The 11,437-nt window shown below is 40.8% G+C and overlaps 1 protein-coding gene across 2 annotated transcripts; it reads right to left on the bottom strand.

The window, feature by feature from the left end:
* Nucleotides 1–4,777: 4,777 nt before the first annotated feature.
* Nucleotides 4,778–10,840, bottom strand: LOC101082293 (diphosphoinositol polyphosphate phosphohydrolase 3-beta). 2 transcript variants are annotated; one of them, XM_045050834.1, is made up of 2 exons: nucleotides 10,211–10,840; nucleotides 4,778–6,341 (listed from the first exon to the last, which is right to left on the bottom strand). In XM_045050834.1, coding segments are annotated over exons 1-2 (495 nt in total). In that variant the 5' UTR covers nucleotides 10,705–10,840; the 3' UTR covers nucleotides 4,778–6,340. The 2 variants fall into 2 exon arrangements, 1 of the variants encoding a protein (XP_044906769.1); XR_006593042.1 differs by having other exon boundaries at nucleotides 9,972–10,840.
* Nucleotides 10,841–11,437: the final 597 nt, after the last annotated feature.

The raw sequence follows: 11,437 nt of genomic DNA, 5'->3' as shown, positions 1-11,437 counted from the left end.
TTGGTTACCTGAAGATCATCTTGGGATCAATTTAGTGGATAGCAGTGGGAGTTTGTACACTTTATGGATACACTGTCATAATCAAACATGATGGAACTAAGTGGATTATTGCTGCTTTTCATCTCTTAACCCATATGTATCTGACAAAATACTAGACTCAAAGATCAGCACAATTAGCCAAACCTCAGGCAGTTGTTTTAGCACTGGATGCCCTGGGCAATAATTGGCCCCTTCTGAAAATTTTAAATACTTTAAAAAAATGTTTATTTATTTATTTTGAGCTAGGGGGAAGAGGGAACAGGAGAGGGGAAAGAGAGAGAGAGAGAGAGAGAGAGAGAGAGAGAGAGAGAGAGAGAATCCCAAGCAGGCTCCATGCTGTCAGCACTGAGCCTAATGTGGGGCTTAATCCCACGAACCATGAGATCATGACCTGAGCTGAGATCACGAGTCAGAGTCTTTACTGACTGAGCCACCCAGGTGCCTCACTTCTGCAAATTTTTAGACCCCTAGGCCATTTTCAATGGCCTGGTTATCTGGTTTTGCCAATGGCAGCAACATAATTTTTTTTTATTCAAGATTGTCCCTTTTGGAAGATGTGGTGTGTGTGTGTGTGTGTGTGTGTGTGTGTGTGTGTAATGGAGTATTACTTGGCAATCAAACAAAATGAAATCTTGCCATTTGCAACAATGTGGATGGAACTAGAGTGTATTATGCTAAGCAAGATTAGTCAGAGAAAGAAAAATATCATATGATTTCACTCATATGTGGAATTTAAGATACAAAACAGATGAACATAAGGGAAGGGAAGCAAAAATAATATAAAAACAGGGAGGGGGACAAAACGTAAAAGAGTCTTAAATATAGAGAGCAACATGAAGGTTGCTGGAGGGGTTGTGAGTGAGGGGATTGGCTAAATGGGCAAGAGGCATTAAGGAGGACACTTGTTGGGATGAGCACTCGGTGTTATATGTAGGGTATGAGTCACTGGATTTTACTCGTGAAATCATTATTGCACTATATGCTAACTAACTTGGGTGTAAGTTAAAAAAATTTTAAAAAAGGAAAAAAGAAAAAAAAGTCCCTTTTGGGGTAAAGACTCTGGGAATCTCTTGCTTCACAAATAAGAAAATATAAATTAACATCCACACACTTCTCTACATACACTGAAGCTATAATACAAGCCCTCATCAATAGAGTCCTTATCCCCTTCAGAGTTCTGGGCATTGCTGACTATGACCAAGGTATTCATTTCATTTCTCAGAATACACAAGCTGGGCAAGACATTTGACGGACGTTTCATTGTCCTTACAGGCCTCAGGCTCCAGACCTCACAGAATACCTTAATGGCTTATTAAACCTGCTCAGATTCAATTAAAGAAACAATACATTTTAGTCATCAAACATCAGGGATGAATTTTAATAAAGTATGTCTCCATTTTATTTTGATGTTTGCTGACAGCTCTGAAACATCACGCCTCACTCTTCCCTTTCAGCTGTACATCTGGGCAAGCTAATAAAAACCCTGGGTGCGCTCTCCTTTGATGGCAGAGAGTTTCAAACCATTTATGCCCCTGGCTGTGTATTAGAGCCTTCACCTCGGTGTCACCCTCTAGCCACAACAAAAATCCAAGCCAATCTCCTTTCCTTGTTTTCTCAAGACATTTTCACACCAGCTTTGGAAGCCTGTTCTGCGTTCCCTGTAAAGCCTCATTATGTGAGTAATAAACCTTCGAATATCCTCTTGGTGTGTAAGTGACATCATCAGTCTAAACATCTGAACTAAATTTTGGATAGGGGTGGGGCCCATTCTGTATCTGCAGAGTAGTCACAACTGGTGGCCTGTTTATAGACAGAATTCCTAGTGGGATATGTGAAAGGAAAGTGGAATTGTGGAATCTCCATGGTGTCTGGCACACTTGCATGTATTCATATAGGTTTGAACTGCAGCTAATCTAAGTTAAATGCCCTGTGGCCTCCCAGAACACAGTCATATAGCCCCCCCCCCCTCTTTTTTCTCCAAGTTTTTATTTAAATTCCAGCTTGTTAACACAGTGCAATATTAGTTTCTGGTTTAGAATTTAGTGATTCATCACTTCCATACAACATCCAATGCTCATCAAAACAGGTGTACTCCTTAATACCTATCACCTATATAACCCATCCCCCCACCCACTTCCCCTCCAGTGACCATCTGTTTGTTCTCAATAGCTAAGAGTCTGTTTCTTGGTTTGCCTCTTTTTTCCCCCATTTTTTTTGCTTCTTAAATTCTGAATATGAGTGAAATCATACAGTATTTGTATGACTTATTTCACTTAGCATAATACTCTCTAGCTCCCTCCACATTGTTGCAAATGTCAAGATTTCATTCTTTTTTATGGCTGAGTCAAATTCTTTATCCATTCACCAGTTGATGGACATGTGGGCTTTTTCCATAGTTTGGCTATTGTTGATAAGGCTGCTATAAACATTGAGGTGAATGTACCCCTTCGAATCATATTTTTGTATCCTTTGGGCAAATACTTAGTAGTACAATTGCTGGGCCGTAGAGTAGTTCTACTTTTAACTTTTTGAGGAACCATACTATTTTTCCAGAGTGGCTCCACCAGTTTGCATTCCCACCAACCATGCAAGAGGGTTCCCCTTTCTCTGCATTCTTGCCTACACCTGTTGTTTCCTGTGTTGTTAATTTTAGTCATTCTGACAGGTGTGAGGTAATATCTCATTGTAGTTTTGACTTGTATTTCCCTGATGATGAGTGATGTTGAACATATTTTCATTTGTCTGTTAGCCATCTGTAGGTCTTCTTTGGAAAAATTTCTATTCACATACAATCCCTTTTATTTCTTTGTTTTCATTTAGGGTATGTGGGACAAGAACCTGGGGAGCTGGCACCATTTGCTCATTCTTCTTTGCATTTTATATTTAAGTAATACACTGTATAAATCTTAAAGTAGCTCATTATATCTTTACCAGTAGAATCAGTCAGGCCTTGGACTTGCCTTGTCTTGTATATGTGAATTTGTTACCATATAATCCTAATTGCTATCTTTTATCCATAAAATAATTGGCATAATTATATTCATTTAATAGTTACTAAACTGAATAAATACCAAGAGCTTACCATGTCTTTCAATCATTTGTATTATCCTATAGTACTTTATGAAGCTAAGAAGTTAGGAATAATTGTTACTGGAAGATTCTGAAAAATGGAACCATGATTGATAGACAAAATTTTTTTCCCAATTAAGAGAAATTTGAGTATAGACCAGTCTTATGGCATCTCAATTTTCACATTTTCCAGCAAATACCTGGTAAAATAACACCAATATATTTTTGACAAGTAGGAGGTATGACAATCATTTATATAACAAATGTGTTATGAGCACCTGTGTGGTACCATGTTCCAGGCTCTGTGCCAGACTCTGTGGACACAGAGACAATCTAGTCTCAGTCCCAAAGCCAGGGGACTTCAGAGTTCAGAAGGCAGAAACATTTAGGCTAAGAAGTATAATGTAATTTTGGTAAGAACTATGAAATAACAAAGTAGTGGGGTACCTGGAAACACAGGAGTATACTGTACCCCCAAGAGATCAAGAAGGACTTCTCAGAAGCAGTGCTGTTTGCAAAGGTAGGTTCTATGATTGCCCCCATTTTGTGGAAGGGAAAATTGAAGATTACAGAGGTAAAGTAACTTGGAAGAGGGCACACAACCGGTTTTGAGCCATGGCCTATTGGATTCCAAGCCACTGTTTGTTTTAATTTACAACCACCACCAACAGTTCCATTCTCCTGGTGCTTTCTGCCTCCAAACTTTAAAAACCTGCTAAAATCAGAGTAAACTCAAGTTAAGAAACAACTTCCAGGAAAATATGGATGAAAAATTTTATGGAATTTTTCTGTTCCTTTTAGCAGAGGAATCCTGGAAGGGAAAGCTCTGTCCAGCTGTGGGGGGAGTAAGATGCACTCTAAGGTAAACCTTTCATCTCTCCTTTTCCAGGAAACAGCTGTTTCTGGGGAACTGCTTGCTCTTGGAATTGAAACACTTTGAGAGCAGCAGAATGAGCAGCTTCAGCTTTACAGTTCTTCACACGTATAAAGATACTCCTCTTTCTTAGAAGGGACCTTCAATATTTTTCTTCCTGTCTGCTCCTTCTTTACCCGCAAAAGTTGGGACAGACCACGTGTCTGTTGATTTCAGCACAGCTTCACTAACTCTGAGTTAGCAGGCTTTAGCCTTCACAGGAATTCTAAACACAGTGCAAAGCAGAAGGAATATCTGCAGTCAGGAGTGTGTGCTTACTTTCCTGTGTCACCTACCTTCAAATATACAGTTAATGAGTATGCAACTAACAAGTTTACAGACACTATTCTCCTAAAAAATACTATTTGAAAATGGCATTTTATTGATTTTTATAAAATTCCATAAATTTGTTCCCTGGAGACTCCATCCCTTTGCTCTTTCACAGTGATATGAACTACACTGTGTCAAATATCCTGCTCAATAGGAGAATCCATTCCCATTTTGCAATAAATAAGAATTTAACTCTTCCTATTTAAATGAGCCAAATTAAGAGGGAAAAAAAACCTCCTGACAGTGGTCTGTAGCAAGATAAACACTAGCCACTCCAGAGTTTGTCAGCCCTCTCTTTTTGGGCATTTGACTTCCTGGCCTAGAAGAGGCACCTCAGAGCAAACATTCTTTACACAATCTAAAATTTTTCTTCCTCCTCTTTTTTCTCTGTGCCTTATATATTAGCTTTAACAAGAACTCTGAAAACTATTTTCATTAACTTTTTATTATGGAAAATGTCAAACATACAAAAAGTAGAGAAGAATATATATATAATGAACTATCATTTAACCATCACCCAGCTTTAAATCAAGGCCAATCTTGTTATATTGATCTAATGCACTTAACATCCACTTATTATGAAGCAAATTCCAGATATCATTTCAACCATAAATATTTAAGAATGGATCTCTGAAAGTTAAGGACTCTTGTTTTTGACATAATCTCCATTATCCCAATGAATATCAAATATCAAGTCAATTTTATAATTATCTGGATTGTCTCATAAATGTATTTATTTTACAGTTTGGTCAAATCAGGATCCCCAAAATATCCATATATTACAATTGATTTATATGTCTCAAGTCCATTTCAATCTATAGGTTCTTCTTCCATTTCTTTCTTTCATCCTGGCGATCCGTTTACTGAAGAAACTGGATCATTTGTCCTACAGTTTCCTACAGCCTGGATTCTGCAGACATCAACTCTGGGCTGTAATGTTTCTCTATTTCCTGTATTTTCTATAGATCAGGAATGTCTAGAGGCACAGGTTGATTTAGGTTCAAAATTGTGGCAAATATATTTCATAGGTGGTGTAGTATACTACCATTAGGAGGCACATGTCTGGGATGATAGAGACATAGGAGTAAGAAGTTTTGCTTTCTAATATTTCACAGCCTAGAAACGGTATGTGACACCTAATATACAAAAAACATGTATATGCTAGACAGCAATTTAGTGTGCTAACACCAGATTAGAAGGTGAATGCTTTACATGATACTCTGTATCATTACAAAATATTATTTAGACAAATCTTCAGTAATATCTACCATATTTCAAGTGATGTCTTGTATGCTAGATACATAAAAAGACTAAGGAAACAAGGCCCTTGCACTATAACCAAGCTGGTGGGAAATACAGATAATCATAAAAGCACAAAAAAAGGCCATAGGTGCCAAATTAGAAGTCCATACAGAGATAGTGGTAGTGCAACAATCTGGAGAACGGTCATTGCAATAAACAGAGAAGTGTTCAAAAGCATAGGATGAGCTTGTCCTCGGGAGTGTGAAAGAGCTCATCTGTGTTTCACAATTCCATTCATCACTGGGTGCACATATTTCTTTCAAAGTACATCTGAATCACATCTGTGCCATTCACCTAAAATAAATCTTATTAATAGTTTTATTGGTTCATCAATTCCTCCAGTCAACAAATATTTATTGAGACTCTTGTAAAAGCTTTCAGTGAATTATCCAATGCAGTTCCACTCTGAGGCCAGGTGAAAATAAGAGACTGTCCAGATAAAACATGAAGCTAAGAAATCAAGAATACACTAGTAGTAGACATTTCTAATCTGTGGTTCAGTGACAAATGTCTCCAAACTTTAGCCACTTTTCTAGGCTCTGAGAATATGGACAGGATTCAGGCTGGGTCCTACTCCTCAAAGAGTTCATAGTCTAACAGGCCAACAATCATTCAGAAAGATGGGTACAATACTAGAATGGTGCTGAAAATATTTCCTGTTTCTCTTGGTGCTTCCACAAAAGGGGCCCTGAAAAAGAAAACTCTAGCCAGCTGTTAGTACTTAGGCTCTAAGGCAGATTTTTCACCTCACTTTTCCTAGTTAACAACTTTTGATAAAGGAATTGTCTTTCTTACAATTGGACTCCATGTAATGGGAAGTGAGAGGAGCAGCTCCAGCTTCAGAGCCCTTTAAACCATCTGTCCCAGAAAGGCCCTCTAATGTTGCTACCTTAAAAACTGCCTGTTCCTGCTTTTAAACACACACACAAACACTCTCTTTCTTATTTGATGTTTCTTAATACAAAACATTTCTTAATACAAAAATGTTGAAATCTTTACAATTCTCTTATGAAACCCTACAAAGGAATTCATAATATTTATAGCTACCCCCATCCCTTTCAGAGTTAGTTCTTCCAACAGTGATTTGATACACAAAAAAATAGGTTTCTTAGAAAATATAATACTTTATACATCCAGGGAAATTTATATATCAAGCATATTGATATTACCTTTACTCCAGCATGTCTTTTAAAGATGTTTTTAAAAAGATAATAGGTACTTGTCCAGTTGGGGGGGTGGGAAGGAACCCAGCCTTTACAAAAACATGCTAGAAACAAATTCTACCTCATATTTGAAAGTCTTAATTATCTTTGATCAATGCTCTGTTTATTGGGGGGGAGGTATGAGCAGAAAGATTCATCTGTTCATTTTTTGTAAATCATCACAGAAATAATATGGGTGCTATATACTGACTCTCCAGGGAAAAAATTTCAACTGTGCATCAAACTCTTAAAAGATGTAAGTTATTGACACGATTAGGTTTGTTAGCTCTGTGTCAACTGTTTTGGCCTGAATTGTTTGGATTTCTCTTTTAAAATGAAAGGCTTTTTGGGTTCTTTGGGCGCCCGGGTGGCTTAGTCACTTAAGCATCTGACTCTAGATCTCAAGCCATGATCTCATGGTTCATGAGTTTGAGCCCCACATTGGGCTCCCTGCTGGCAATGTGTAATCTGCTTGGGATTCTCTCTCTCTCCCTCTCTCTGCCCTTTCCCAGCTCACGGTCTCTCTCTAAAAAGTAAATGAACATTTAAAAATTAAAAAAAAAAATGAAAGGCTTGGGTTCTTTCACTTAAATTTTTCTAGACTGAACTCCAGAAGCATATATAACAAGAACTGCCTATGTGAATCTGAAAGCTTAACTTATTGTGATAACTGTAAAATGTTCTGCTACAACTTAGAAATGCAAGCCTTGGGGGGAACTTGGATGGCTCAGCCAGTTAAGTGTTGTACTTTGGCTCAGGTCATGAGCTCCTGGTTTGTGGGTTCGAGCCCCACGTCGGCCTCTGTGCTGACAGCTTGTAGCCTGCTTTGGATTCTGTGTCTCCAGCTTCTCTCTGCCCCTCCTTCACTCTCACTCTATCTCTCTCTCATAAATAAACATTACAAGAAAAGAAGTGCAAGCCTTGGAAGTTTTACAAATTACATAAATTAAAGACCTTGGCAGTGAAGAAAATTCTAGCAAGTGATAGACTCAATCCAAATGTTTCTAAATAAAATACAGCAAATATTTACAGGCTAACAATTCTTAAGACTTGATTAATATCAACACTATACTATCTACACTTGCCAAATACATAGTTCAAAAGTCAAAACATGAGATTGTGCATTATTCTAAGAATTCCATGTATAGGTTATACCCAGGTATTTGTGGCAGTATTTTTATTTTTTATTTTTTTAAACATTTATTTATTATTAAGAGACAGAGAGAGGCAGAGCATGAGCATGGGAGGGGCAGAGAGAGGAGGAGACACAGAATCCGAAGCAGGCTCCAGGCTCTGAGCTGTCAGCACAGAGCCCAACGCAGGGCTTGAATCCACAAACCGTGAGAGCATGACCTAAGCTGAAGTAGGATGTTCAACCGACTGAGCCACCCAGGTGCCCCTGTGGCAGCATTTTAGATGAGGGCAGTCTTATGTACGAAACAGGTGTAAAGCAATGATCCAGTTCCTTTGCTATTAGTGTATACCTTGAAAAATCTCGAGTTACCAGGAATACCTATTAGTTGATTTGGACTATTGTAATAAAAGGCCAAGAGGTAGGATTTAGAAAGTTTTTTTTTAAATTATGTCTTTCTGTATAAAGAAATATATTTTTGAAAAACAGATGATCTGCATAATTTACAATATGAAATTATATAATTGTTTTTTAAAAGCCGTTGGTTTTCTACTCATTCCTTTCATAATATTAATTTTTCTTAAATATGTGCTTTATTCAGACATATTTATATATGGCAAAGATTTTTAAAAAACCAATTGCATCAAAGTTTTAAAAAATATAACAATAGTCAATACTACCAGCCAGCGTTTGTATTCTTTTTAAATGGTTCTATGCAAAACAACAAAATATTTGAATTATAGTTATTACCCACTAATATTTATTATTAGCCTATAGAATATTTTCTAGTTGTTAATTATTATATGTAAAAAGATATCACCCACCTATACTCTCTTCACAATATAGACTTTTTCTCAACCTTCCTAAGAGAAGATAAGGAGTTCTAAGAAGAATCAAGACTTTCAAAAATTTTTAATACAGAGTACATAAAAGTGATCCCCCCAAAATTAGCTGAGACTCGTGGTCCTAGGCAAGTTAACAAGGCAAATGTATGAGTTTTTAGTTTGGCACCCAAAAGAGTTTGTCTTGTGACAGAAAACATTTATCCTAAATCTTTAATAGAGATTGTTCAGGTGTCCTGACACTTTAAGAAGTCTGTACCAGCCAAGTATCAAGAAAGGTACATCACGGGATTGGAATGTAATCACCATATAAATCCCATGCCTATGGTTATTGGTAGTCAAGAGGGTTAACTGGAATGTCCACTCAATTCAAATATGTGAAATAACTTTCTTTCAAAGACTAGTTAATATTGGGAGAACCATGGTTATTCTAGGGTATTAAGAAATGGGCAATGAAGTTGCAAGTTGAACACGAAATCACTCCCTACGAATACAGTTTTCATGATAACATGTACACATCAGGATGTGTTTGGCTAACAATACTTATCCAAGAAGATATTCACTGTCTAAAGTAATATTTGTTAAAGTACATTTGGGCTGTATGGGAAATGGCCACTTCAAACAAGCAGCAAAAAATTACCACTGGTGAAATTTTTTTGAAAATCAAATTATGTACCTATGAGTAAAGAAACTTCTGAAAAGGCCAAATTAGATCACATCACTAAACACAAAATTATTGCCCAGTAAGGAAAGACCATAAGATGTGAAATTTCTTAAATATTAAAAAAAATCCATCAATGATCTTTAAACCAATTGCCATCACAGAAGGGCTGGCGCTAATGCTGTGAATGAGAAAGGAGGTTAAGAAAAAAAAAAAAATTAAAGATGCCACACCACCAAGATGTTCAGATTTAAAAGGCCTTCACTACAAAACAAACCGCAAGGCTACGGTACTAAAAATGCACACGTGCACATACACACGTGTGTGGAAACGTAAAAGAAAAGAACAACCCACAGCGTGAACACACTTGTACACACACACACACACACACACACACACACACACTAAGAACTGAGCAAGCAGTTAAGGCACCTTAAAAAAAAAAAACAACAACAAACAAACCCACGTGGTTTAGGCTTACCGAAATCTGTTACAGTCCTACGAAGCAGCGATTTTCAAAGCATCTGAAAAACGTGCAAATTGTCTGAAAACAGTGCCTGGCAACTGAGACAGTTTGCAAGCGTGATTCAGAGGTCTGCCAAGGAAACAAAAGAAGCCCCCCTCCTCCCCGAGAAACCGCACTAGGCAGCAGAGGTGCTCCGGGCACTATTTATTCTAAGGTAGGCGGAAAGCAGAAGTCTGTGCAGGAGCGGTACATACTAGGGATCGCTCTGTGGCAGAGATGGGGCCACCGAGTTTCCATTGGTTGGGGAGCCGCCCAGCTTTAGTTTCTCCAGATATTCGGCATGCACGGGCTTGTGGCACTGGAGAACCTTGATCGCATCTTCGATTTTGAACCACTCTCGCTTCCTTCCAATGCTAACCGAATCTTCCCAATCCTCCAGAATCTCGGTGACGGTCAGTACGTACACGTACGTTCTGTGCTTGCGGTCTTGGTTCTGTTCGAAAATGCCCAGGAGCCGGCCTAACTTCCCCTTGACTCCCGCCTCTTCGAACACCTCTCGGACAGCCGCACTGCCCGGCTCCTCCTCGGGCTCCATGCCCCCGCCCGGCACGATCCAGCGGTCCGGGTACCGACTGCTACTCACTAACAGCACCTCGTCCTCGCGCTCGCTCCGGAAGCACAGGCACGCCGCCCGCTTCTTGAACCCCTCCGGGTCGTAGGTGCGCGTCTGGTTGGGCTTGCACTTCATCGTCACGGCCACCCGCTCCCGCCGCTCGCTGCTGCTGGGGTCGCTGTCGCCGCTGCCACCGCAGCCGCCCGAGGTGCCAGAGAGAGAAAGGGCCGAAGAGAGGAGCAGCGAGAGAAAGCGCTCTGGCCAGGAGCCCCGGGAGCCCCGGGTAGATGAGGCAGGGGCGGGGGCGGGGACGGGGGCGGGCGAGATACGTCAGTCAGTTCGTCCCCCGTGCGGCCAGAGGGTCCCGAGCGCCGCCGCCTGACTGGACGAGGCGCCGCCGCCCCCGCGCCCGCGCCGGAGCCGGAGCCGGAGCCCGCGACCCCGGCCCCGCGCCGCCGCCAGCGGGTCCGCCACTCCGCACAGAGCCCACCCGCGACTCCCGCGCGCGCCCCCCTCCCTCCTCAGCCGCCGGGCAGGGGTTGAGCGAGGTGAGGCGCATTCGCGTGCGCGTCCGTGTCCCCATTCACGTGCGCGTTCACGTTGGAGGGCGAGGGGCGGGGGCGGGGGTCTCGTGGCTCCCGCAGCGCGCGCGGCGGCGCCGGGGGCCCACTGCGCAGGCGCCCCGCACCTCGCGGGCTGGGAATCTCCTGCCAGCGGGACTTCGGTTCGCCAATCGCTGCACTGTGACTTGGGCCGGGATCGTTTCCACGTGCGCCTTTTGAGTCGAACTTGGCCGTGGCGCGGCCAGACGTTTCTCCTCACCCTGCCCAGCAGGTTGCATGAAACACGTGCACTTATTTTACCCGCG

Source organism: Felis catus, chromosome X (genome assembly GCF_018350175.1).
Source record: "Felis catus isolate Fca126 chromosome X, F.catus_Fca126_mat1.0, whole genome shotgun sequence".
Lineage (NCBI taxonomy): Eukaryota > Metazoa > Chordata > Mammalia > Carnivora > Felidae > Felis > Felis catus.
The sequence above is the reverse complement of the archived record's forward strand: the minus strand, read 5'-3'. Positions and strand labels throughout refer to the sequence as shown.